Source organism: Eumetopias jubatus, unplaced genomic scaffold (genome assembly GCF_037043125.1).
Source record: "Eumetopias jubatus isolate StellerSeaLion01/CBP00866 unplaced genomic scaffold, mEumJub1_p1.0 scaffold_13, whole genome shotgun sequence".
Classification (NCBI taxonomy): domain Eukaryota; kingdom Metazoa; phylum Chordata; class Mammalia; order Carnivora; family Otariidae; genus Eumetopias; species Eumetopias jubatus.
In genome coordinates, this window is record NW_028274819.1 from 105403155 (window position 1) to 105431087 (window position 27933).

Here is a 27933-nt window from a genome sequence, read left to right on the forward strand (position 1 = left end):
GAAGTCCTGTTGATAGTATCTGCTAAGGAGAGAACTATCACCCCTTGAGACCCAGAATTTCCAGTTCTAAGTAATATCTATTTGGGACAGTTACATATAGTCACTAAAAGGTGCACAAGACTATTTGTAATAACCCCAAACTGGAAAATACCCACAGGCACTAATATTAGTAGTGGAAAGAATAAATGTTGATATATCCCCACAATGGAATGTTTTATAGCAAAGACAATCAGCAAACTACAACAACATGCAACAATATGGATACACCTCACAAACATGATGCTGAACAAAAGGAATGATAAAGTAATTCATAATTTATGATTCTGTTTATGTGAAGTTCATGAATAAACAAAAACAGTTGATGATGTATGAAGTCAGGATAGTGGTTATTCTCGGGGGGCTAATGACCAGATGGAGGGGACATGGGAGACTTCTGGGAGGCTGGTGATGTTGTCTTTCTTGATGTTGTTTACATGGAAATGTTCACTTTGGACGATTTGTGAGGAGTGCATTTATGATATGTGCACTTTTAAAAGCTGTGTTATATTTTAATAAAGTTTTAAAGGTAGTTTTCACCCCAGACATGGGTGGTAACTTTTCATAAAGTGGACTGGGGCCCAGGGCTGAAGTCAGTGTTCAGTTATTTCTCCGGGGTGCTAGCTGCTGATCTTGATCTTGACATGTAAGGTCACATCTCTGCATGAGAAAAATGAAGGTATTTGGGGTTTTTCTCTTTGCTAATTATACATATACCTTACAAAATATTAGTGTTGGTCATTTGCAACCAAAATATGTGTAGGTTTTTAAAGATATAACTTTTTTTTTTTAAAGTAGGCTACATGCCCAACATGGGGCTTGAACTCCCGACCCCGAGATCAAGAATTATATGCTCTACTGACTAAGCCAGCCAGGTGCCCCTAAAGATATAACATTTTAATGCTTATGATAAAAAACAAACAACCTTTTATACAATAGCAGCAGGTATCATAATGAAAGAAACCCTGAATGAGAAGGCAAGGGACCCAGTTCTAGCTACTTCTTGCCCTCTTCCAGCTGGGTGGACGGGGGCTAGTCTGAGTCTCAGTTCCCACTCTCTGGGATTAATTAATGCTTTACCTGCCTGAAGGCAGAGAGATAAACTGTGATCTCTTCCTTCCTAACTCTGAGATCTAAGATCTACCATCTCCTGTACTGGGAAAACTCTTAAATAAAGTGACAGATGATGTAGCTTTTCTTACCACCATTGATTTCCAATCCTTTGTTCTGCTGACATGTTCAATTACAAAGGTGGCTCCAAACACATGATAAACTGTTTCAAGGTGTATAGCAAAGTACAGTCTTAATGCCGTAGATCATAAGGGCATCTCACCTTCTCTTCGTCCCCATGCTGATCTCTTGCTTTTCTTGGGATCTGTTGTTCTGCGGTGAGGAGGGATTTTAGAAAATGTTCCATATTGGTGAAGAGGAGAAGATCCGTGTTTCTCTTAATATACTGTGGAGAGTGTGGAGGACAGAGTTAATACCTTTGCTCCCATTTCTCTTAAGTACTCCTGGATCTTCTTAGACTGGACCTGAGCAGAATACATACAATTCTGTCTTTAAAATAAAAGCAAGACCTCTCCATAGATGGTGGTTGACAGAGGACTAGCCTTCCAGCTCCACAACTACCTCTGTCTTGGGCAAGTTTTTAACACTGCTAAGCGTTTTTTCACCTGTAAGTTAGGAATAAAAGTAGCATCTAGCTTGTAAGGGTATAGGGAAGATTAAATGAGATGATGCATGTAAAACTCCCAGCAGAAGACCTGGCACATGGCAAGTAAGTAATAAACGCTTGCTCTGACCTGCCTTGTAGTTACCTCTGGTAGACTGGAATATTTCAGTATATAAGAGCATCGGGGTCCTTACAAACCTGTTCATTAATATGGTAAATATACTGAAAGCCTCCTTATGAGCCTGGCATGGGTGCTACCTCAGGAAACAAAGCAGACAAACATCTCTGACCTCATGGAGCTGATGTTCTATTAGGGAGGAAAAGTAATAAACAAGCCTAAGTGAGTAAATTATGTAGTACGTTAGGAAATCATACGGGAGAAAGAAAAGTTGAGCACGGTAAGGAAAAGCTGATGAACAGGAGAAAAGAGGGTTGCAAATGAGATGGGCTAGTCAGAGCAGGCTTCAGGGAGGAGGTGACACTTGAACAAAGACATGGAGGAGGTAAGGGAGTTGTGCATGCTCTAACTGCTTAGCCCGGGGTTTCTCAACCTCAGCACCACTGACATTCTGGGGTGGATAGTATTTTGTTGTGGGGGCTGTCCTGCACACTGTGGGCTGTTTAGTGGCATCCCTGGCTTCTCTCCATTAGTTAACAGTAGCAGCCCTCTCCAAGGCGTAGGATAATCAAAAATGTCTGCAGACATTGCCACATGTCCTGTGGGAGATAAAATCGCCGCTGGTTGAGAACCATTGCTGTTGCAGGCAGCGGGGAGTGCAGCGGGTGTGTCTGAAGACCAGCAAGAAGGAAAGCATGGTTGGAGACGAGTGACCAAGGGGAAGAGTGGTGGGTGAGGGGGTGGGAGACGAGGGGACTTGGCTTCCTTGGCTTTGACTCTAAGTGAGATGAGGAGCCACAGCAGGAGTTTGAACTGACCCATTTTCATTTGACGAGGATCACTGCGACCAATGTGCTGAGAACAGACTGAGGAGAGGCAAGGTTGGAATCGGGGACGGGTTAGTAAGTATTACAGGACTGCAGGTGGGAGCATGAGCACCCGCACCAGGCTTTGAGCCCTGTAGGCAAGGAGGCGTGGTCACACTATGGCTCTATTCTGAAAATAGAGCAATAGGATTTCCTGATGGATTGGTTATGGGGTGTTTGCAACAGAGAGGTTTCCAGGAAGACTTTGGCTTGAAAAACCAGAAGAAACAGTTGCCATCAACTGAGATGGGGAAGGTTTTGAGTAGAGGAGGTTTGGACAGAAGATGGGGTCGGGGCGTGTTGAGTTTGAGATGCTTCTTAGACCTACAAGTGGAGGTGGCTACAAGCGGTTGAGGACATGGGTTCCGTTGGAGAGTTGGGTGGGCCTGGAGATAAAAATGTGAGGGTCCTTGACATACGGATAGGGTTTACGCTAGTAGATGGGATGAGCTCCCCAAGGGGAGCGAATATAGCCAGAGAAAAGAAGAGGACAAGACTGACCGCTGGCCCTCCTACACGAAGAGGCCAGGGAGAGGAGGCGGGATCCGCAAAGGAGACGGAGAAGGAAGAGCCAAACAGGTAGGAGAAAACCAGAGGATGCTGGTGTCCTGGGAGCCAAGTAAAGACTGTACTGAGGAGGAGGAAGTGAGCAGATGGGTCCGATGCTACTGTCAGAGGAGGAGAGAGAACCGAGCATTCTCTGGGGTCTGTGGGAGCTGGGGTGTGACTGATTCTGGGGTCTAGATGACCGCCATCACCATCACTGTCACCATCACTATCACCGTCAACAATCACCAAATAAATCTCTGACTTGGTAACTAATGGGGATCTGACCATAGAGAGGTGTTTATGGAAATTTACTTAGGAGATCTAGAATCTGATCCCAGATCTGCCACTACAAAGAGCTTCATGACTTGGGGCAAATAGCTTATTCTCTCCTTAAATACAAAATGTGACCAAAAATATGTATGCTACCAAAAACAATATGCATGCTACCTATTCTACAGGGCTGCTGGTAGGATCAAATGAGACAACAAATACATAAAAGTGCTTTGAAAGGTATAAAGTTTTATATAACTAATGAGAGAGAAGGTGCTCTTGTTTGTAACTCAAGAACGAATTGATCTTTAATGGAGGATGACAATTTTAAGATCACACATGTTTTTAATAGTTAAAAAGCTGGATGATAGTATTCTTATAAAGGCATTTTAAATAACACAATATTAAGAATATCCTTGTCAGGCTTGCACAGAAAGCAACACACTGCTGTTCGGTAAATAGGCTACCACCGGGGCATCTAAATTTAATTACTGAGTCACAGTGAGTTTTATAGATGGAATTCTGCAAATTGATATGTTAGTGGGACATGAGTTAAGTAACTATGGAGCCTCATTTGCAATCCCCATAACTCAAAGAGCCAGGTACCCACTGTCTGCCTTGTAGAATACAGGATTAAAAAATATACTGTCGTATGTGGTTTGAGAAACAGGCTGAGTGTCAAGGCAGTGTGCCACCTGGGGAGGCCAGAAATATCTGAACAGGTCAGACACTGAGGCATTGACTCTGTGAAGAAGTCAACTTTTAACTGACATATGCTACACCAGTTAAAATTAGTTACCTCTTCCGATGACTCGGGCTCCAAGCAAGACTCACACTTCCTTTCAAGGAGTAAAGAGAGAAGATCTCTTTCTCTTTCAGAGATGGGCTGCTCGTCCCGCAGAGCCGCGCTTATGCTCTGGTCAAGCTTACTGTCCCAGGAGCTCACGGACATCCGCAGTGTGGTCAAGAATGCTTTCCCGAAATAAGCCCGAAGGCCCTGGTCAAGGGAACGGCGCGGGGGCCAGATCAGTTCCATTCTAGGTGACTGCTATTAAAGCTTCAAAATTATATATAGTTGAAAGAAAAATGGGGCTTGGTATGGATCATCTTTGCTTGCCCTTACCATGGGTTATGACTGTCATTTCCAATTCTGGTGAGGCTTATGTATCGACAAGGGAGTAAGCCCAGAAAGCTGGGATGCCTTTCTTATAGGAAGACCACTTCTCTCTGATTCCTACAGAGGGGTGCATGCATTTTGTTATATGCTGCCACAGGAAATTTGATCAGGAAAACCTTCTTCCTGGCCAGGCAGTAGGAACCAGAGACCAACAATGGGACCTAAGTGGCTTTGAAATATTGCACAGCTTAAAGAATTTGTTATTCTGGGAGCAAAGCTAAGCGCCCCATGCATTTTATAAATACCTTGTAAAATGACCTCAGAAAGGCAGGGTTTGCATCCTGGCGGAAGTCCTCGGCGGCGATGTGGGCCAGGCAGTGGATCAGCAGCAGAATGAAACTTCCCGCAGACGCCAAAGAATCTCTCCCAACAAACAGTGCGTTTTCAGTGCTCTGAGTAGGGGAGATACCCAAACACAGAGATGTCAACCTCAGGGAATGTTTCCACTACCTTTTTCTCTTCCTAGTTTTATGTGGTTTAAAATAACTTTTGGAATCATAATATCAGAGACTCCCTGGGGTTAATGGAAATTTACTGAAGGAAAGATTCAGATGTAGAGGGAAAAAGTATTGCTTTAGTTCAACTCCCTGAATAAATCATGTTCCCCACTGTTCCTCCAGTTTTTGCTCCCCCGTGGTACAGAAAATAAACTACTAGAAATTCAGAGCGAAGTTACTCATGCATCTCTGTTTTTTTATTGATGTCCTCCAATCACCGTTTCCTTAAGCAGTGGTTCTCAAATTGTATCTGCAGATAAAAATCACAAGGGAGTGATTCTATTCTTGGGGCCCATCCCAGAATGTCTGGTTCTGTGGGCTGCTTTAGGGGAGTCCTTGGCATTTCCATGTTTACCAAGCTTCCCAGGTGGTTGACCCATGAGGTCCAAGGACGCCAGTCTGAGAATCGGTGCCTTATAGGGCTCTCTGACTTTGTCTTTCATATCTTTATTGTAATCAGGTTCTTAAATATTCTGTCTTGTCTAATTGATTTGAAATAACTCTCTTGTTCAGGCAATAGGTTGGCATGGAAAAGCATTAGGTAATTTCGAGCCAGATAGTCTGAGATCTGTCCCTGGAATGAGCTCTGGGTAGCGACACAGCACAGTGGTTAAAAAGGAGGTTGAATTTAGAACTTGAGTTTAAACTCTTGCTAACCCTGTGATCTTAGGAAAGTCACTTGGCCTCAATGGGCCTCAATCTCCTACTTCATAAAATGGAGATAGCAAGAGCACCCACCCCCTAGGGTTGGGTTGTTATAAACTGTAAACGATATAGCGCATGTAAGGCGCATGGCCAAGTGCCTGACGCACAGTACCCAATGAATCCTGAGTTGGCTTCCCTGTCAGTAAAATGGGATTAAATTCTTGCCTACTTCATAGATTTCTTTGAGGATCAAGTGAAAGGATGCTTGGAGGGTGCAACGAAAGCATAATTTTTGGTCTTATGACATCCCCTAAAAACCAACTAGTCAAGTGTCAAGGCTTCCTAGTCCTCTAGCATTGGTTAGCAGTGCCCCTCTCAAATCACTGTTTACCAACGAACTGTTCTCAGTGTTTCGGGTCTGTGTACGCCGGCTTTGGGCTGCCACCAAGGCACTGCCAATCCTGCGTATTTGAGGAACTGCAGGGGCAGGAATAATTTCAATCCCTTTTCTGCAGAAAGATGCTGGTTGTGCAGGACCTGCTGAAGCTGGAACCACGACTCTTACGGGAAACACCAGTCTGGAACCATCGACTTTGATGGCAGAGATTCAGTAAGGGGCACAAAGCCATTATGGTTCTCTGGGCTGGGACATACTCATTTCACTAATTGGAGAAAGCTTTTACATGGTGACATTTATTATGCCTTACTGAATGACTTATTACCAAGGGGGAATAAAGACTTGTCAGGACTTGAGAGAGAAAAATGTTTTATAACATTTGGTCTTTTTGCTCCTTTTTAGACCCTAGAATTTTACAAACCCCCTCTGGAACTGAATCTGTAGCACCTGATAGAAGAAGGAGCCTTGGAAGGCATTGTCTGAGGCATCCATTGCAGGAAGATGAGAAGCAATCTGCAGGGTGATTTCAGGAGCCTGAAAAGAATAAGAAACAAATAAAACCCAAACCAAGACCCATCTTCTTGCTAAACAATTCTCATGTGGCTCAGCTACACAGCACCAACCAAATTAATGGGAAGTAAATGCATTGGAACAGGATAAGAAGATTCAGCACACACTACAGGAAAGTGCAAAGAGTATTTATGTGTTTAATATTTATGCTAACTATAAGAATTAATTTATTACTTTTTTAAATAGAGTGTGGCAGTCAGGCATGGGGGCGCTCAAGCATGACGGCTGGGTCCTCACCCCATTCTACCCTTTCGGTTGTGGAATCTTGGGTAAGTTAACTCAATCACTTTGTATTTTCCCACCTCACTTTTAAAATGAGGAAAAAAAAAATAGATATAGGGGCCTGGGAAGGTGGCAGAGGAGGATCCTAAGCTCATCTCGTCCCATTGATACACTCAGATCAAAGCCACATCAGTGTAACTAACCCAGAAAATGACCCAGAGACTGGTAGAACAGAGTCTTCGCAGTTAATCACAGAGAGGAGACCACATTGAAAAGGGTAGGAGAGCTGGAGACGTGGCTGAGAACTAAACCCCCAGCAAGAGGAGGAGATAACCACACAACCACACGTATCAGTTTGACTGCAGCCCCAGCAATGGGCGGGGAGCAGACATCTGGTATGACTGCTGATCCTGCCTACCAACAAAAACCTCATAAGGGGCAGTATAAGCAGAGAGTCTTGTAGTTCAGGGTCCCTGCAACCCCAACAGAAGGACTGGGGGCAGACATCTTGTCTGACTATAGGCCCCACCAACAAACGAAAGCCTCTCAGGGGACAACACAAGGAAAGTAACCTGTAGTTCAATGTGACTGCAGTGCTAGTGAATGAGCTGAGGGCGCGCATCTGGTCTGACGCAACCACAAGCCCAGGGTAGCCCCAGACTGGCCCCTTAACAGCATAGGGACCAAACCCTGCCCACAACAGGCAATGTAGGCCATTACAGCTGACTGGACTGAAGTCGATGCGTCTCAGGACAACAGTAGGGTACACAAAACATACATAGGAGACACACCCCTGGCACATCTGGTCTGGTGAACAGGGGACACTGTACTGTAGGGCACTATTGGGCCTCTTCTTCATATGGCTGCTACTTTCTTTTTCTTTTTTTTCCAGTAATATCTTCTTAAGATATAATTTCTTTTTTTTCTTTTTTTCCCCAAGTGTTTATTTAAATTCCAGTTAGTTAATGTACAGTGTAATATTAGTTTCAGGTGTAGAATTTAGTGATTCATCATTTACATACAACACCCGGTGCTCATCACAAGTGCCCTCCTCAGTGCCCATCACCTATTTCACCCATCTCCCTGCCCACCTCCCCTCCAGTAACCATCAGTTTGTCCCCCATATTTAAGACTGTTTCTTGGTTTGCCTCTTTTTTCCCCCCATGTTCATTTGTTTTGGTTCTTAAATTCCACATGTGAGTGAAATCATACAGTGTTTGTCTTTCTCTGACTTATTTTGCTTAGCATAATACTCTTTAGCTCCATCCATGTCATTGCAAATGGCAAGATCTCATTCTTTTTTATGGCTGAGTAATATTCCATCGTGTGTGTGTGTGTGTGTGTGTGTGTGTGTGTGTGTGGTGTGTATGTATACACACACACACACACACACACATATATACACACACCACACACACACCACATCTTCTTTATTGATTCATCAGTTGATGGACATTTGGGCTCTTTACATAATTTGGCTATTATTGATAGTGCTGCTCTAAACATTGGTGTGCATGTATCTCTTCAAATTAGTATTTTTGTAAATACCTAGTAGTGCAATTGCTGGATCCTAGGGTAGGTCTATTTTCAACTTTTTGAGGAGTCTCCATACTGTTTTCTCAAGTGGCTGCACCAGTTTGCATTCCCACCAACACTGCACCAGGGTTCCCCTTTCTCCACATCCTCACCAACACCTGTTGTTTCCTGTGTTAATTTTAGCCATTCTGTCAGGTGTGAGATGATATCTCATTGTGGTTTTTGATTTGCATTTCCCTGATGATGAGTGATGTTGAACATCTTTTCATGTCTGTTGGCCATCTGGATTTCATCTTTGGAGAAATGACTATTCATGTCTTCTGCTGACTTTTAACTGCATTATTTGTTTTTGGGGGGTGGAGTTTTATAAGTTCTGTATATATTTTAGATACTAACCCTTTATCAGATATGTCATTTGCAAATATCTTCTCCCATTCCATAGGTTGCCTTTTAGTTTTGTTGATTGTTTCCTTCACTGTGCAGAAGCTTTTTACTTTGATGAAGTCCCAGTAGTTTATTTTTGCTTTTGTTTCCCTTGCCTCAGGAGACATATCTAGTAAGAAGTTGCTATGGCTGATGTCAGAGAGGTTACTACTTGTGTTCTCCTCTAAGATTTTGATGCTTTGCTGCCTCACATTTAGATCTTTCATCCGTTTTGAATTTATATGTGTGAATGGCATAAGAAAGTGGTCCAATTTTATTCTTTTGCATGTTGTTGTCCCGTTTTCCCAAAACCATTTGTTGAAGAGACTGTCCTTTTTCCACTGGATACTCTTTCCTGCTTTGTCAAAGGTTAATTGACCATATAGTTGTGGATTAATTTCTTGGTTTTCTCTTCTGTTCCATTGATCTATGCATCTGTTTTTGTGCCAGTACCGTCCTGTCTTGATCACTACAGCTTTGAAATATAACTTGAAGTCTGGAATTGTGATGCCCCCAGCTTTCCTTTTCTTTTTCAAGATTTCTTTGGCTATTTGGGGTCTTTTGTTGTCCCGTACAAATTTTAGGATTGATTGTTCTAGCTCTGTGAAAAATGCTGGTGGTATTTTGATAGGAATTACATTAATTGGTGGCCACTACTTTCAAGAGCAGGAGACTTAGCTGACTTCCCTAGTACATAGAAACAAACACAGAGTTAGACAAAATGAGGAGACAGAGGAATATGTCCCAAATAAAGAACAGGACAAAATCAGAGCAAAGAGCTCAGTGAAATGAAGGTAAGCAATATGCCTGATAGAGAATTCAAAGTAATGGTCATAAAGATACTTACTGGTCTTGAGAAAGGAGGGCAGGATCTCAACACTATCAAGTGCAGTAACATTCCCATTACACAGATCCCAGAAGGAAAAGAGAGATCGGTGGCAGAAAACTTATTAGAAGAAATAACTTCCCCAATCTGGGGAAGGAAACAGACATGCAGATCCAGGAGGCACAGAGAGCACCCACCAAAATCAATCCAAGGAGGTCCACACCAAGACATATAATAATTAAAATAGTAGGAAGTAGTGATAAAGAGAATTTTAAAAGCATCAAGAGAAAAGAAAATAGTTACATACAAGGGAAACCTCATAAGGCTATCAGCTGATTTTTCAGCAGAACTTTGCAGGCCAGAAGACAGTGGCATGATGTATTCAAAATGCTGAAAGGGAAAAAAAACTGCAACCAAGAATACTCTATCCAGCAAGGCTATAATTCAGATTAGGACAGATAAAGAGTTTCCCAGAAAAATAAAAGTAAAAGGAGTTCATCACCACTAAACCAGCCTTATGGGAAACATTGAAGGTAATTCTTCAAGTGGAAAGAAAAGGCTGTAATCAGGTGTAATAAAATTAGGAAAGGAAAAAAATTCATAAGTAAATAGAAACATAATAAAAGCATATTAATCATTTATAAAACAGGTACAGAAGTTAAATCACAAAAGCAGTAAAATCAATTATATCTATAAAAACCAGTCAAGGAATTCCCAAAATAAAAGGATGTAAAGTATGGCATCATATAAATAAAATGTTGGGGAGGGGATTAAAATTTTAGTGCTTTTATTTTTATTTTTTTTAAGGATTTTATTTATTTATTTGACAGAGAGAGAAAGAGAGAGCACAAGTAGGCAGAGCAGCAGGCAGAGGGAGGGGGGAGAAGAAGACTCCCCAGTGAGCAGGGAGCCCAATGCAGCTGGATCCCAGGACCCTGGGATAATGACCTGAGCTGAAGGCAAACACTTAACTGACTGAGCCACCCAGGTGCCCAAATTTTAGTGCTTTTAGATGGCTTCAAACTTAAGTGAACATCAACTTAATATAGACTGCTATATACATAGGACGTTATCTATCAACCTAATGGTAACCACAAACCAAAAACCTGTAATAGGCAAAAAATGAAGAGAAAAGGAATCCAAGCATATCACTAAGGCAAGAGAGTAAACGAAGAAAGGAATGGAGAACTACAAAACAATCGTAAAAACACATAACAAAATGGCAAAAGTACATACTTATCAATAATTACTTCATTTGGAGGTTCTGGCTGGGGAATGCAGCTGCTCGTATACCCTCAATAATTACTTTAAATGTAAATGGACTAACTACCAATCAAGATGTGGGGTGACTGAATGGATAAAAAAGCAAGACCCATCTATACGCTGCCTACGAGAGACTCATTTTAACCTAAAGACACAGATTGAAAGTGAAGGTATGGAAAAACATTTATCATGCAAATGGAAGTTAAAAGAAAGCTGCAGTATCAATAATGGACAAAACAGACTTTAAAACAAAAACTGTAACAAGGGACAAAAAGAATTCTACCTAATGATAAAGGGAACAATTCAACAAGGAGATGTAAGAAGTAAGAGCTGATTGTAATAAATTGTAAATATTTATGCACTCAACATGGGAGCATTCAAATATATAAAGCAACTATTAAGAGACATAAAGGAAGAAACCAATCGTAATACAATAATAGTAGGGACTTTACCACCCCATTTACATCAATGGGTAGATCATCTAGACAGAAAATCAACAAGGAAACAGTGGCTTTGAATGACACATTGGACCAGATAGATCGAACACATACATTCAGAACATTTCATCCAAAAACAGAATACATATTCTTTTCAAGAGCACATGGAACATTCTCCAGAATAGCTCACATGTTAGGACACAAAACAAGTCTCAACAAATTAAAAAAGACTGAAATCATATCATGAATATTTTCTAACCACAGTGGAATGAAACTAGAAATCAATCACAAGAAAAAATCCAGAAACAACACAAATACGTGGAGGTTAAATAACATGCTGCTAAACAATAAATGGGTCAACCAACACATCAAAGATGAAATAAAAAAATATATGGAGACAAATGAAAATGAAAACACAGTGGTCCCAAATCTTTGGGACGCAGCAATAGCTGTTGTAAGATGGAGGATTATAGCAATATAGGCCTAACTCAGGAAGCAAGAAGAATCTCAAATAAACAACCCAACCTTACAACAAAAGGAGCTTGAAAAAGAAAAACAAACAAAGCCCCAAAGCCAGTAGAAGTAAGGAAATAATAAATACAAGAGTAAAAGTAAATAAAATAGGGACTAAAAAAACAATCAGGACAGACCAATGAAACTGGGAGCTGGTTCTTTGAAAAGATTAACAAAATTCAAAATTGATAAACCTTTAGCCAGATTCATAAAGACAGAGAGGGAGAGGACTCAAATAAATAAAATCAGAAATGAATGATCCTGGAGATATAACAACCAACACCACAGAAACACAAAGGATGATAAGAAAATATTATGAAAAACTATATGCCCACAAATTGGACAACCTAGAAGAAATGGGTAAATTCCTAATAACATATGACCTTCCAAAACTGCATCAGGAAGAAATAGAAAATTTTGACAGACTAATTACTAGCAATAAGATCGAATCAGTAATTAAAACAAAACAAAACAAAACCTCCCAACAAACAAAAGTCCAGGACCAGACGGCTTCCCAGGTGAATTCTACTGAACTTTTAAAGAAGAATTAATACCTATTCTCAAGCTATTCCAATAGACAGAAGAGGAAGGAAAGCTTCCAAACTCACTCTCTGAGGCCAGCATCATCCTGATACCTATACCAGATAAAGACACTACAGCCCCCCCCAAAACTATATGCCAATATCTCTGATGAACATAGTTGCAAAAATCCTCAACAAAATATTAACAAATTGAATCCAACAGTACTTTAAAAAAATCACTCACCACGATCAAGTGGGATTTATTCCAGGGGTGCAAGTGTGATTCAATATTCACAAATCAATCAACAGGATACATCACATTAACAAGAGAAAGGATGAAAACCATACGATCATCTCAATAGATGCAGAAAAAGCATTTGGCAAAATACAACATTCATTCATGATAAAAATCCTCAACAAAGTAGTTAAGAGGGAATATAATAAAGGCCACATGTGAAAAACCCACAGCTAACATCATCGTATGGTGTTAAAACTGGGAGCTTTTCCTGTAAGATCAGAAATTAGACAAGGATGTCCACTCTCACCACTTTTATTAAACATAACACTGGAAATCCTAGCCACAGCGCTCAGACAAGAAAAAAAAGTAAAAGGCATCCCAATTGGTAAGGAAGAAGTAAAACTTTCACTATTTGTATGTGACATGATACTATATATGGAAAACCCTAAAGACTCCACCAAAAAACTACTAGAACTGATATATGAATTCAGTAAAGTCACAGGATACAAAGTTAATATTTAGTGTTGCATTTCTATAACTAATAATGAAGTAGCAGAAAGAGAAATTAAGAAAACAGTCCCATTTACAATTGCACCAAAAATAGTAAAATACCTAGGAATAGACTTAACCAAGGAGGTGAAAGACCTGTACTCTGCAAACTATAAAACACTGATGAAGGAAGGGAAGCCTGGGTGGCTCAGTGGTTAACCGTCTGCCTTTGGCTCAGGTCATGCTCCCAGGGTCCTAGGATCAAGTCCTGCATCAGGTTCCTTGCTCATCGAGAAGCCAGCTTTTCCCTCTGTCTACCATTACCCCTGCTTGTGCTCTCTCTCTGTCTCTATCTCTGACAAATAAATAAATAAAATCTTTAAAACACTGATGAAGAAAATTGAAGATGACACAAACAAATGGAAAGATATTCCATGCTCATGGATCGGAAGAACAAATATTGTTAAAGTGTCCAAACTATCCAAAGCAATCTACAGATTTATTGCAATCTTGGTCAAAATACCAATAGTATTTTTCACAGAGCTACCACAAATAATCCTAAAATGTCTATGGGACCACAAGAAACTTCAAAGAGCCAAAGCAATCTTGAGAAAGAAAAACGAAGCTGGAAGTACCACAATTCCAGATTTCAAGATATACTACGAGCTATAGTAATCAAAACAGTATGGTCTTGGCCCAAAAAGAGACACATAGATCAATGGAACGGAATAGAGAGTCCAGAAATAACCCATGCTTTTACGGTCAATTAATCTATGACAAAGGAGATAAGAATATACAATGGGACAAAAATGGTCTCTTCCACAAATGGTGTTGGAAAAACGGAACAACTACAAGTATAAGAGTGAAACTGGACCACGTTCTTACACCATACACAAAAATAAACTCAAAATGCACTAAAGATCTAAATGTGAAACCTGAAACCATAAAATTCCTAGAAGAAAAAAAAACATAGGCAGTAATTTCTTTGATGTTGGCCATAGAAACACTTTTCTAGATATGTCTCCCAGGGCAAGAGAAACAAAAGTAAAATTAAACTATTGGGACTACACAAAAGTAAAAAACTTTTGCACAGTGAAGGAATGCATCAACAAAACAAAAAAGCAACCTACTGAATGGGAGAAGATATTTGCAAATGATATATCTGGTAAGGGGTTAATATCCAAAATACATAAAGAACTCATTACAAGTCAACACCAGAAAACCAAATAATCTGGTTGAAAATGGGCAGGGGACAGGAGTAGACATTTCTCCAAAGAAGACATCCAGATGGCCAACAGACACATGAAAAGTGCTCAAAGTCACTCATCATTGGGAAATGCATATGAAAGCCACAATGAGGTACCACTTTACACCTGTCAGAATGGCTAAAATAAAAAACATAAGAAATAACAAGTGTTGACAAGGATGTGGAGAAAAAGGAACCCTCGTGCACCACTGATGGGAATGCAAACAGGTGAGTCATTGTGGAAAACAGTATGGAAGTTCCTCAAAAAATTAAAAATAGAATTACCATAATATCCAGTAATTCCACTACTGGATATTTACTCAAAGAAAATGAAAACACTAATTTGAGAAGATATATGCACTCCTATGTTTATTGCAGCATTATTTATAATAGCCAAGATATTGAAGCAATAGATGACTGGATAAAAGAGACGTGCTATACATATCTATCTATCTATATATAGATATAAATGGAATATTAATCAGTCATAAAAAATAAATGAAATCTTTCCATCTGGGACAACACTGAAGGACCTAGAGGGCGTTATGCTAAGTGAAATATGTCAGTCGAAGAAAGACAAATACCATGATTTCACTCATATGTGGAATTTAAGAAACAAAACAAATGAACAAAGAAAAGAAGAGACAAACAAACAAACAAAAAACCCAAAGAACAAACTCACGATTGTCAGAGGGGAGGGGAGAGTGGGAAAGAGGCGAAGGGGATTGATGTACCCCTATCATGATGAGCACTGAGTAATGTACAGACTTGTCGAATCATGTTGTACACCTGAAACTAATATCACACTGTGTTAATTATACTTGAAAAAAATAATAGTATCTATGTCAAAGGGTTTTTGTGAACATTAAATGAATTAATTCATGCAAGTTATTAGAACATTTTCTGGCATGTACAAAGTACTTCATTGACTCTACTTATTATCATTTGAGAGATTAGACTGTAGATTGGTAAAATGACTTCTATCAGTCCCTTTATAGGAGAGACTAGCAAATTCCCTATTCCAGCTGCTTAATCCTAACATATATCCACCACCCGAAAGCCTCCTTCCTGGTCACTTTGACCTTCTTGGCTGCAAGAGTACTGCTCCACAGAGAGGCCAGCACCCAGACTTACGTGCATCTCGGGGATGAGGAGGTTCAGGATGGAGAGGCCATACTGGTAAACCACAAACTCCCTGGCAGAAAGGTCTGTGGGTTGCACAGTGATAAGCTCTTCCTTCTGCATTAACTGAGGTTTTGGGACATCCTGCAAAGAGCTTTTGGGGGCTATAGAGATCAAGAGAAAACAGCAACGATTTCACTGACTTTTCTGTCCAGTAATGATTTTTAGTAAAAGCAACAAGAACAACAACACAATCCAACTTAGAAAAAGCTGTATTTGCTTTGATCCGCCCATCCATCCACACTGCTATCTATATGCACTGTGCCTCAGAGCCTCCCGCCCATTTTCATGGAAAAGCAATTGAGCCTCAGTCAATAGGAACAGAGGTGCCAGAACCAAAAAACAAAAACAAAACAAAAAACAAAACAAGGATCCGGAAAAGATGGTAACTAATTTTCTTCTACTATTTCATAGGGTTGTTTGGAGCACTAAATGTAACGTACTCAGAACTGTGTCTAGCACACAGTAAGCACTCAGTAAATGTTAGCTGGATTAACATCATAATCTTACTTCCTCATAGAATTGTCTCTAATGGGCCTTGGGTCTTGAAACATATTGTATTGTCTTTTTATTCTTGAGAAGACAATGAAAAGAAGCTTGGGTAGCATGGTGTGGGAAACAATGCTGAACTAGCTGCCAGAGACCTGGGTTCTGGTCCAGGTCCTGGGAGACCCGGGGAAAGATACTAAACTTCTTTGAGCATCAACTCTCTCATCTATAAAAAAGTAGGTTAATAATCTTTTGTTATCTTACAGAATTAAGAGTTGGGTGACCAGGCGTAAACAAGGCAATGCATATAAAATTGCTTTCTTTTTTTTTTTCTTTTTAAGATTTTTATTTATTTGAGAGAGAGAGAGAGAGCACACAAGCGGGGGGGGGGGGAGGGACTGAGGGAGGGAGAAGCAGACTCCCCTCTGAGCAGGGACCCGGATGTGGGGCTCCATCCCAGGACTCTGGGATCATGACCTGAGCCAAAGGCAGACGCTTAACCCGCTGAACCACCCAGGCGTCCCCAAATTGCTTTCAATATTATACCGTCAATATCATTGTAAGACAATGGAGGTTGAAGTGGTGGTGAGAACCCACCTTTCTGCCTACACTCTTCTTAGCGTCCCCCAAAGGGAGGCCCAATTAATACTAAGATTGGTTAAGTTCTGGGGTCAGCAAAACTTTTTCTGTAAAGGGTCCAAAAGTAAATATTTTAGGCTTTGCCAGCTGAGAGGCAAAATTGGGGTTCAAATTCAGTGTTCCCACCTTCATGGTAGAAGCGTGGTCTCACTCTCCCGCAGTGCCTTCCCTTGCTTCTCTGAAACACAGTGATTTGTCCTCCTGGGAACTCACCACCACAATAACCTGCATCTCCCTTTAGGCACTGCCTTTATGGTCCTGGATCATTTTTCACATGGGTAAGCAGGTTGAGAGCACAGGCTGTGGGACTGAATTCCAGCTGAACTCCTTGTTAGCAACATGATTTTCCACTACTAACTTGACCTATTCAGATACTTCAGTTTCTCTACCTATAAAATGAGTAAAAGTACCTACTTTGCTGGGTTGTTGTAAAGATTAAATGAGCTAACGTATCCAAAGACTGAGAATAGCACATGACATATTACAAAGTACTCCATAAGAATGTTAGTCTTCTTTTCACTTTTCCCCCCGAATCATTTATAAATGTAAAACTCTTCTTAGCTTTTTGGGGCAAGGTCTTCCTATTCTTTGTCCACTCTGCCTGTCTCCTTGTATCTCGCCCTCTTCCATTAACTCCTTGTAACATGTGGCTGGCCCGTGTGGGGTAAAATCCCAAGATTTAGATTCAGTGTTCAGTGGGAAGGCACAGGGTCTTTAGGATTTCCCCTTTGAAATTGGCCAAGTTATTACAGTAAGATTTTGATTCCTATTTTTTATTCCTTACATGGAAAAGGCCCTTGGGAATCTTAGGTTGGGGGTGGGGAGGAAGGGATGATTGGCAGGTCAGGATTCTGACATTCCTAGTCCCTGGGGGTCACACCATCAAATACCTTCAGTGGGCCATGATAGTTCCAAACAGGGGCTCCAGGGAAAGGAGGTTACCTAGCGGGTGATGCACCTGTCTTTGTAGTTCAGCTTCTTCCTTGCGGGCTTGGGACCAGATGCCTACTTTCTTCAGGGTAGAAAGGAGTGGTGAGGTCCACATGATGTCAGCTTTATCTGCATCTGAACAGAGGGGAAGAAGAGAGTTGTTGGAGTAAGGGCCCAGGACTGTGGCTAAAGTCAGAAAGAGCCAGGTGTAGCGTCAGATGGGACAGGTGGCCTGTAAGATGGCCCCCAGGATCCTCCGATGTGTATCCATGCCCTTGTGTTTCCCCTCCCCTTGAGTGTGGGTTGGATCTAGTAATTCATTTCTAATGAATAGCATATGGCACAAATAATGAGATCAGGATACAACAAGACTGTGGCTTCCATTTTTCTTGGCCCCTTCTCACTTGCTTGCTCTGAAGGAAGCTGGCTGCCATGTTGCAAGTTGTCCCATGACGTCCACGTGGCAAGGAACTGATGTCTCTGGCCAACAACCACAGGACAGAACTTCAATTCCCCAGGCAAACCTTGAGGTGATTGCAGCCCTAGCCCAACACCCTGATGCAGCCTGTAGGAGACCCTGAGCCACAGGACCCCGCTAAGCTGCACCCAGAAACCTGACCCGCAGAAACTGTGAAATAATCAATGTTTGTTGTGTTAAGCCACAGAACTTTCCGGTAGTTTGTTACAGAGCAATAGAAAACAAATACACTGGGTTTCTCTATGTTCTTCCTGAAGAACCTACCGTGGCCACACTCTTATAGTGCCAGGAGCCCTGACTGTAGCATTAGAACTTATCAGTCGTGATCAGCATTGACAACAGAAGGGAATGTTGGGCGAGTGACCAGCCTTACCTGTTCCTGGCCCCTGGTCCTCCCGGCCTGGGCCATGGCCTTGAGCTCCCACTAGCGCTGCAGTGAGGCTCTTCAGGAAGGGGATCAAGAGAGGGCAGGCAGCAGCCCGGGCCCTGAGAGAAGTGGGGATCATTCCATAGAATCTTTCTCCAGGGTAATTCTCCAAACATGCAGGGGAGCCTGAGGCAACAATCTAGGACAAAAGAATCAGAACTTGGTTCCACGCATGGCTCCCGCATGGCTGCTTTGGGAGCTTCTCTCCAAAGCCCCTACTAAATTGGACCTGCTGATCTCCGTGGCCTAGTCCAAGGCAGTACCTGGGTGTGCAAGAGGTGGAGGCGGCTCAGCTCCCGCTGGTACTGCAGGTGACCGAGGGCCCTATCCAGAAAGTTCAGTCTCTCCCTTACCACCTCCTGAAACTCATCAGAGAGATGCTCAACCACCTAGAGCATAGGAAGTGAAATGCCCAAATGAAAATGGAGCTTCTTTCCTCCTGTTCCCCTCCCAGCCCATCTGCTGCTCCTTGGGGCCCCTATTCCTGAATATCACGCTGCCCTGAAGAACCACATCTGATGACATAGGAGGATATGCTCATCCCGCATGGGTCCTCTTACCAGCCTCCGAGCCTCACCTTCCTGCGACGGTTCCAGATCTGGGGGCTCGGACTCCTAGGCTGCTGCAGCCACATCTCCTGCTCCTGGCCCCGCAGCCGGCCCACTGCCTGCCTGAGCTTTTCTGCTGTCTGTCCTAAACTCTGCAGGACTTCCTGCATGCCTAGCATCATCTGCACCTCCTGCTCCCACTCCTCTCTGTCTGCTGCAGGGGGCAGAGAAAAGAGCCACGTTAGAGCCGCCACCCCTGGCGACAGGGAGAGGAAAAGGCACAGTGGTTTACTGGGGCCGGGGGAACCCGCCAGACCAGAGCCGGGGCCTGGCGGGGGGAGCCTGGCTGGTGAGCACATTCAGAGAGCAAGAGGGACTCCCCACGAGGCAGCTGTGGGAGGTGTCCCCACTCCCGGGAGATTTCTGCTCTGGGGATCTGGGCCCAGGGGATGCTGTCCCACCTTGAGAGAGCAGGCCCCGCTCTGGGCTGCTCTGTGTGCTCAGGGCTCTGGCTCTCCTCTCGGTCTCCTGCAGGTGGCAGGACTCCAGCGCGGCCCGGGCCTCCTCAGCAGCCCTCAGCTGCACAGGGCAGGAAGCACAAAGGAAGGGGCCTCAGAGAGGAAGGCCGGAGCTCTGGGCTGGGCCGTCTCATGGTGGTCCTTCCTCCTTCCCCCCTCCTTCCCTTCCTCCTCCACCCTGAGACACTTAGGGGGTGACCAGAGTCTAGGGCCTGGAGCCAGGGAATCCTGGGATTTGGTCTGCCTTGAGACGGGTTCCATTTTTGCGGTCAGCGAGGGGGGACACAGGCTCCACACTTACAAGAGAAACCTGGGTAGTCTGGGTAAAGGGTGGGGACGGTGAGGTGGCGCCTCTGGGCCTCACCCGCTGCCGAGCATCTTTGCTGGGAATGGAGAGCAGCTCGTGGCTCAGCTGCCCCAGGCGTTCTGCTAGACACATCTCTTCTTGCTCCTGGCCGTGCCAGTACTGCTCCCGGGCTCTCAGCTCCTTCTCCAGGGTGTCCAGCTGCAATGTCCAGCTTATCTGGTGCTCGTACACTTTTTCTCCTCACAGCCTGGGGTCTGGCTAAAGATCCCCAGGGCTTCTCCTCCAGACAGGGGCCTCCCTCACCCTTGGGTGTCCATGACTAAGCTCGGTAAGGCAGTTGACTCGGTTGTAGGTGGAAAAATAATAACCATGCACCTGCTTCAAGATCTCTGTCCCCTCCTCCCTCCTTCTAATGCCCGGTCTCTCTGGCGAGGCCAGGGCAGGTAGAAACTGTTCTCTTCCCTTCATCTCATCCCTTCCGACGTGAAACCGTGAGTCGGGGCTAGAATTAAAAGTGTCTTGGCTTCTGATGAGAATCTTTTACAACACATCCATCTTTGCTCCTGAAATGAACCAGGCTGAGAATGTATGGGAGGACCTACGTCATTTCCATTTTCGTGGAGACCTGCCAATGGCTGAATTATTGCAATAACCTCCTGACGGGGCTTCCTGCTCCAGGCTGGCCCTGCTCCCATCCATCCTCTGCATGGCTGCCAGAAGGAACTTTCTAGAATGCTGACTACATATTCACATACACACACATAAAAATGTCTGGAAGGAGATGTGCCAACCCATTAACAGTGGCTGCATTTAGTGGGAGACTAGGGGGAGAGGTTAGCAGTGTCTGGTGGGGGGGTGCTGCTGATGGCAGATGGGGGAGAGCAATGGGGAGGAGGGACCTTGTGCTTCTTCATTTACATATGTTAAGACATATAGGATTATGAGTAATTTATTTTCTTTTTGTATTGTGCCAAATTTTCCAAATTTAAAAGTCTCAAAAATATTCATATCTGATCATATCACATGTGTACTTAGAATCCTTCAGTGGCTCCCCATGGCTTTCATGGTAAGCCACATTTCCGGGCCTCAGCCAGGCACCCGAGGCAGTTTGTGATTTGTTTCCGGCCTTCCTCGCCGGCCGCCTCTCACCCTCCCAGGACAGTCATGGTCTCACGCTCGCCACCTTTGTGCTTGCTGGCCCCCCAGGCCTCTTTCTGACTGAGCCCAGGTGTTGCCTCTTTAGGGAAGCCCCCTTGAGCTCTCCTGCATGTGATTTGGACATCCCTCCCCTGTGCTCCCTTAACACCCTTATAAACCACGATCATGGTTGGAACCCATGGCCGACCAGTTTCCTGAGGACAGGAGCCCCGTCTAGTTCTCCTGCATCTCAACACCTAACACAGTGCCTGGAACCTAGAGGGTACTTCATACACAGCTGCTGGATGAATGGGAAAAGAAATAGAATAAACGGCTCCTACGAACCAGACCAGGGTCTCTCACTCCCCGAGGCAGGGCCTCCAGCACTTGGACGATGGGCACCACCACTCCGGCAGAGGGGTCTGTCTGAGCACCAATGACAGGACCAGGTTCCCCGGTCAAGGGGTCTATGGCTTGAGCCCCAATCGAGATTGGGACAAGACCTGTGGCAAAGCGGGAGGGAAAGAAGGAAGAGGTGGTCATGGAAAGAGGTAAACATGGTGGGAAGGGAGCCGAAGAAACCGAGAACCCTTGAGGGGTTCTGAGCTGGATTAGAGGGTTTCTTGGAGGCCACAGACCCTGAGGGTGAGGTTCTGAAGGGCTGGTTTTGGAAAGGACCCAATTTTCTCAGTGGAAGATAAATGACCTGTGGTCCTCGGGTTCTGGAATCTCTGAGCACTTTATTTTGGGTCTCAGCAGCCCTAGTGGAGGCGTCAGAATGACCCCATCCCATGGCTCATGAGTAAATGGAAGAGGAGGGGAGCCCTCCTGAGCTTTCCAGGGCTTTCTCACCCAGGGCTAAGTCACATTCCTGACCCCCCTGGGGCTTTCACAGGCCCCCAGTTCCCTCCTACCTTTGCCATCAGCATCTTCCATTGAACCTGCCAGGGCTGTGGCGTCACCTGAATTCCCATCAGTCTCCATGCCCAGGATGGGCACCATGAGCCCTGAGCCCTCAGGGTCTGGGATCTCCATCCCGTACAAGACTGGAACCCACAGCTCCGTCCCAGGATAGCACATCATTCCTAACACAAGGGGGAGTTGGCAGAGAGAACGGGGGTTAGGGTTATGTGCCAGGCTCAAAGGGCTAACCCCTGACCAGAGAAGCTTCCCTACAAAGACTGCATTTCCTCTGGGGCCTCACTTAACATTTTGAATTCAGGAGAAAGGTACTGAGTGGCATCAGGACTTTTGGGAGGCTGAGAACAATTTCCAGGTCACACCAAAAAGCTAAAGGAGAAGGGAACAAATTTAAGACCAGAAGTCTGGGCTTAAGAACTCCTTACAGATTAGGGGTGCTTGGGTGGCTCAGTCATTAAGCGTCCACCTTCGGCTCAGGTCATGATCCCAGGGTCCTGGGATCGAGCCCCGCATCGGGCTCCCTGCTCTGCGGGAAGCCTGCTTCTCCCTCTCCCACTCCCCCTGCTTGTGTTCCCTTTCTCTGTCAAATAAATAAAATCTTTAAAAAAATTGCATTTTATTTGGTCCTACAATGGAACCTAAAGTATGTATTATTTTTATCCCCATTTTAAAGATGTTAAAACAGAGGCAGAGTGAAGTCTAGTAACTTGCCCAAGGTCAAAGAGTTATTGAATGGTGGGGCAGGGCTTCAAACTTGAATCAGTTCTGACCTAAAACCCTGGTTCTTTTCTGTCACATCATGGGCAGAAGCTTCTAGAAAGAATGAGTGAGGTAAGCTCCAGGAAGATGCCCCTCCTACTTCCTTTCCTTGCCCATCCTTGTATTAGTGGAGGCAGAAGGGAGACGGAGGAACTCCAGACTCCCTGGTGTAAAATGGGTCTCATAACATGTTATGGTGTTGGGAGCCCTCTGAAATAACAAGAAAACATACACTTCACAAACATTAAGTGTAAGACCCAGCGGGATTGGCAAGAGATCAGAGGGCGGAGTTCAAGCTGACCATTCATGGGGTCGGGCATGAAGCCACCACACTCCTTCTCCCTTCCCTCGGTCCCGTGCGTGCATGACCCGTGGGGCTGCAGCCCTGTCCCCGAGCTTACGAGCTGCGGGCACTGAGGCACCGGGCCATTCTGGGCCTGGGATTTCAGGGCCCGAGAGCCTAGGTCTCGGTCAGTAGGTACCTATCTTCCCACCACTGGCCACGATGGCCTCTGCCGTCCCCAGCTGCCGCTCCAGTCTCCGAGCCTGCTGCAGGGCATGGTGCAGACTCAAGCCCAGTGCCTCTCTCATGTCCTTGATGGCAGCCTCCAGAAGCCCCTGTGTCCTCGACCCCGGCCTCTCCCGGTAGCTCTGGAGCACGGCAACCACTCGCCTCTGGGCCACCAGCACGTTGGCGTCCAGCAGGGCCTGTGATCCTCCCGTGTGGGGCACCGTCTGGCCCTCTCGCCGAGAAGCTCCCTGCAGCCGGACCGTCTTCCTGCTCAGAGGCTCCTCAAAGCTGTCACCAGGCAGCATAAGGCTCCCCGAGGCATCTCGTAGCCCCCCCAGTGCAAGCACCTGACCTGGCAGCGGAACCCAGAGGGTGAGTTAGGAAGGGGACTGAACAGAGACACGGGGAGATGAGGCGTAAGGAGAACTGGGCCCTGCGGACCGAGTGAGCGATGGGGGTGGGGGACTGGAAGCCAGGACAGAGCACACAGGTGGGGTAAGAGCAGAGTGGGAATAAAGGGCAGAAAGGTGGGTGTGGGGTGGTTTGCAGCCTGGACCAGAGCATGGGGGGGTGTAGGGGGCTGGGGGGCTGGGGAAGCCAGTTCGGGCAGAGAGGAGAGGGTGGGAGCACAGCACCGAGGTCTGCCGGACACCTGTGTTTTCATCCAACCCGACTCCCAGGATTGGCGAGATGCTTCCTGTGACTGTGTCTTCCACGGGGCCCCCCAGCTCTAGAGGGGCCAAGGTCTTGGTGAGAGGATTGCAGTATGTGCCCCCAAGAGTGAGCCACTGCCTGGTTTGAGGATGCAGAGTCACAGCCAGCACGGGCACCTCGATGCCAGTTGCGGGGTCTGTCATGAGCGCCCCCAGCCGTGACGTCCGACTCGGCTGCAGGACAGGCAGGTGGGGGGCGGGAGGGGAGCCCGTGGCAGGACAGGTTGGGTAGGGCACGTAGGGGAGGATGGCGGCTTCTGATGTTCGGACGCCCCCTGGACAGGGAGACAGGGAAGTGTTAGTACTGTTGATACGCCAGCCTCCCTCCCTGGCCCCGCAGAGCCTTCTTGCACTGAGAGGCTCTCTCCAGCCTTCACCTTCTGCAGCAAGAATGTTCAAGTGAGGAGGGGGAGAAGGTGTTTACTGCTCAGCTCGTCATCATACCCCATGGTGCAAGGACAGAGCCCTGCTCCCTTCCTTGTGCTCCCGGGGAGCACCTTCCTTCCTCCTTCGTGGTCAGGGTCTCACCGGAACTGAAGTCAGTGGTGGGCACCAAGGTAGCTCCCTGCAGATCATACCCCAGGTTTCCAGCCTCAGGCAGCACCTTCCCAGTGTCAGGGTGGATGAAGTAGCCAGGGGGTATGGACCCCGCATGGCCACTGGCTGGAAGCATTGCACAGTTGGGGCCGGGGACCATCAACCCGGTGACGGAATTCACTCTGATGTCCTGGGCGTCCCCTTGAGGGCCTGCTGCGGCGACAGGAAAGCAGACTGCTCAGCCCTGCGTGTGAGGCTGAGGGGGCAGGCTAGGGGCTCCCTTGGCTGGTGCCTGGAAGGAGTTGGGAAGTACCCCACCCCAACCCCAGTAGCAAGTGCCCCCTGAGAGCAGAGTGTCTTGTCTTTTCCTGAGTGCAGGCCAGGATGCCCCACTTGAGACATGACACTGGGATAGCATCATACTGCAGCCTGGCGGGGACTAGAAGGACTCTGGGAAACAGCGGTGACAGCCCAGGGGTCATCTGATGGGGCTGGGGACTCCCGGAACTCAGAATGCCCACAGGGAACCCAAGGGGACCCTCTCCCACTCTTCGTTTCCAGGCAAGCCCAGTGTTCTCCCAATGTGGCCTTTTGCACTCATGCGTCAGGCTTTTGCTCCCAGGAAATGCTCCCTTATGTGTAAAGCCATTTTTCGTGGCAGTTTTGCTCCTTTCTACCCTGTTCCTCCCATTTAGGAGGCTCCCTCTTCGGCAACCCAGCTGTTTGCCCGCACACTGCACCGGAAATCCCTGCCAGCTTTGGGGGTTTCCACTTTGCTCTGCCCTTCTCCTCCCCTGCAGGGTGTTGTAGGGGAGGGGCCAAGTTTCTGCAGGGCCTGTCGCCCTAAACGCAGGGCCAGGTTTCCTGGGGGGCCCTGGCGCGGGGGAGCAGGACCCACCTGGCCGCAGCAGCTCCGCCCCAGTGCCGGTACCCAGGACGCCCCAGGCCTTCAGGCGGTGGCCCTCCTGCAGCACAGCCTGGGACAGGCGGCCCAGCGCAGCATCCAGCTGGGGGACTTCCCTGCGGGGGGTGGGCGGCATGGGGGAGGCCCTATCAGGGGAGCGCGGTTAGGGATGGGGAAATGACGCTCCGCTGTGGCCAGCTCCGGAGCTGGCGAAGCCACGCGGGCTCCTCCCCTAAAGCCAGAGCTCACCAAGCCCGACGCAGAGGCACCGGGTACACACCCTTCCGGGTTCGGCCCCGCCTGGGAGGACTTCGCGGGCCCGGAGGCCGCCTGGCGCTTCAGCAGCCGGCGAGCCGCCATCAGCGCGGAGCAGAAAGAGGCCCACTGCTCCTGCCTGGCACCCAGGTCTTGGCGGACGAGCCTCAGCTGGTGACTAAGGCTTGCTGCGTACTGGCCTGCCAGACGCCCTCTGCGCCCGGCCTCCTCCTCCGCGGCCCTGGCAGCAGCCTCAGCAGCCTGGGATCAGACACAGCCCGGCCTCCTTGCCCGGGGGCTGCAGACGCCAGGGCCAGCAGCTGCCCAGGGGCTAGCCCCCGGAGGGAGCTCCAGAACATTCTGGGCAGGCCCGGCGGCAGTGGCAAAGGGATGAGGAATCCTCAGGGGTGGGGGGTGGGGGGGGCCCGGGGGTCTGGGAGATGGGACCGTGGGCGAGGGGCCACGGGGGGCGGGGGCGGGGGGGGGCGGGGCTCAGGGCGCCCCGGGGGTCGCATTTAGGCACAGGGACCAGGTGGGAAGGGGTGAACACAGCCCGACCTGTTGCAGCTCCCTCGGGGGGTTCCCCAGAAGCTGGCCAGCAGAGGCTGGGATGCGGCGCTCAGCCCCCCACAGCTGCCGCAGAGAACGGACTTCACTGACGAGATTGAGGCAGAGGCGTTTGAGCTGCGGGAGAGGGCGGCGTTCACCTGTCACCGCGCCCCGCCAGCCTCGCGGCCGCTCTCCTCACTTTGATCACAGCGCCCTCTGCTGCCCGTCGGGGGAGGGACGCCGCAGCCCCACAGGCCCCCTGACCCAGATGCCATACTTGGACTTCTAGTGTGTTCTTTTTTGGTCCCGACGCCTGTCACCTCCCGGCCTGAATTTATGCATTCCAGTTGGGCTACCGAGGACCAGGAATGGGGCTCTGAGAGACTCCAGCGGCGGTCTTAATAGATTATCACTGATCTGAAGCCCAAAGTTCTGAAAATCAGCCCTAAGTTTAATCTGAAATCTATTTCCCCTCCCGGATACTTTCCTTTTTCCTGATTCCTTATGGATAGATGGAGGATTTCTTTAGGTTCTATATCCTTTTAACCAGCTCCCTCTGCAATGAACCCGTTTTCAACCCTGCTCTCTTCTTCAGCTTCTCCACTTACCTCTTCCTTGGTCTGGCTGAGTTTCGTTGTCACCGACAGGGACTGCCTGAGCAGGATCGCAAAGAAGCGTTCTGGGTCAAACCACTCCAGGTCTACCTGCTCCTCGGCCTCCCAGCACCCACCTGTCAGGGGATGGGAAGCAGGATTCGCCTCCTGAAACGCAAAGTTAAGCCTCCCTGCCGATCTTCCCCGTATCTTCTTCCTGCCCATCCTCAATGGTCTAGCCACAGTCTTGCTTGGACCAGCAGCATCAGCCCTGCTGAGGAGCTCGTGAGAAACACAGAATTCTAGGTTCTACCTCTGCCGCATTGCAGCAGAAGGTCCCCAGGTGATTCATAATCACATTTAAGGTGGAGTGTTGCTATCTGAGGAGCATACTTTGAGTAGCAAGTGTAGAAGGTGAAGCACTTTAGTGTGACATAGGAGTGCCTTCTGTGATCCGCTCCTCCAGCTAGTGCTGGACATCTCCTAACTTGGGCACTTTGTACACAGCTATATTACTTTTCTTTTGAAAAGTTCTTCCTTAAAAAGCTTTTATTTATTTATTTATTTATTTATTTATTTATTTGAGAGCGACAGCATGAGCAGGGGGAGAGGTAGATGGACAGGGAGAAGCAGACTTCCCACTGAGCAGGGAGCCCGATGCAGGGCTCAATCCCAGGACCCTGAGATCATGACCTGAGCTGAAGGCAGATGCTTAACCGACTGAGCCACCCGGGCACCCCTTGGGAAGTTTTTATTTAGATGTGTCTACCCCCATCTACACTGCGTTCTTCTAGAACCAGGCGGTGTCTGGCATAGAGTGGCCTTTAATAAATATTTACTGAGCAAATGAATAAATGAATGGGGGAGAATGGAACCATGAGTAATCTAGGAACATGAAAAAAGGAAGCAGGAGCTGGTCAGTTGGATTTGGGGAGAACTCTGGGATTCTAACCTGAGTCTGCCACTCACCATGATCTCCCTTGACCCTGGGGGTATCAGAGTCTTGATGTGATGGACCTCTC

The 27933-nt window shown here is 46.6% G+C and overlaps 1 protein-coding gene across 1 annotated transcript; it reads right to left on the bottom strand.

Annotated features, from left to right (window-relative positions):
- Positions 1–307: 307 nt before the first annotated feature.
- On the bottom strand, positions 308–27136 carry LOC114211409 (uncharacterized). Its single transcript, XM_088017524.1, has 21 exons — positions 26927–27136; positions 26328–26453; positions 25795–26030; positions 25509–25660; positions 24602–24823; positions 24013–24348; positions 23332–23712; positions 22084–22254; positions 21515–21672; positions 20090–20230; positions 19669–19786; positions 19237–19421; positions 18923–19048; positions 18606–18798; positions 17767–17889; positions 15649–15800; positions 6678–6764; positions 4937–5083; positions 4314–4511; positions 1370–1492; positions 308–696 (listed from the first exon to the last, which is right to left on the bottom strand). Exons 1-21 carry the CDS (start codon positions 27134–27136, stop codon positions 637–639), a joined length of 3645 nt encoding a protein of 1214 aa, XP_087873650.1. The 3' UTR covers positions 308–636.
- Between the last annotated feature and the right edge of the window lie 797 nt (positions 27137–27933).

Bases quoted from the DNA above. Each gene is read 5' to 3' on its own strand.
- LOC114211409 (XM_088017524.1), bottom strand. From the start codon at position 27,136: ATGGGCAGGAAGAAGATACGGGGAAGATCGGCAGGGAGGCTTAACTTT. The intron at 5,084-6,677 runs GTGCTACAGATT...TCCCCTACTCAG, and splicing joins AAGGCTCCTTCTTCTATCAG to AGCACTGAAAACGCACTGTT. The intron at 4,512-4,936 runs GTATTTATAAAA...TCCCTTGACCAG, and splicing joins TTCTGAGGTCATTTTACAAG to GGCCTTCGGGCTTATTTCGG.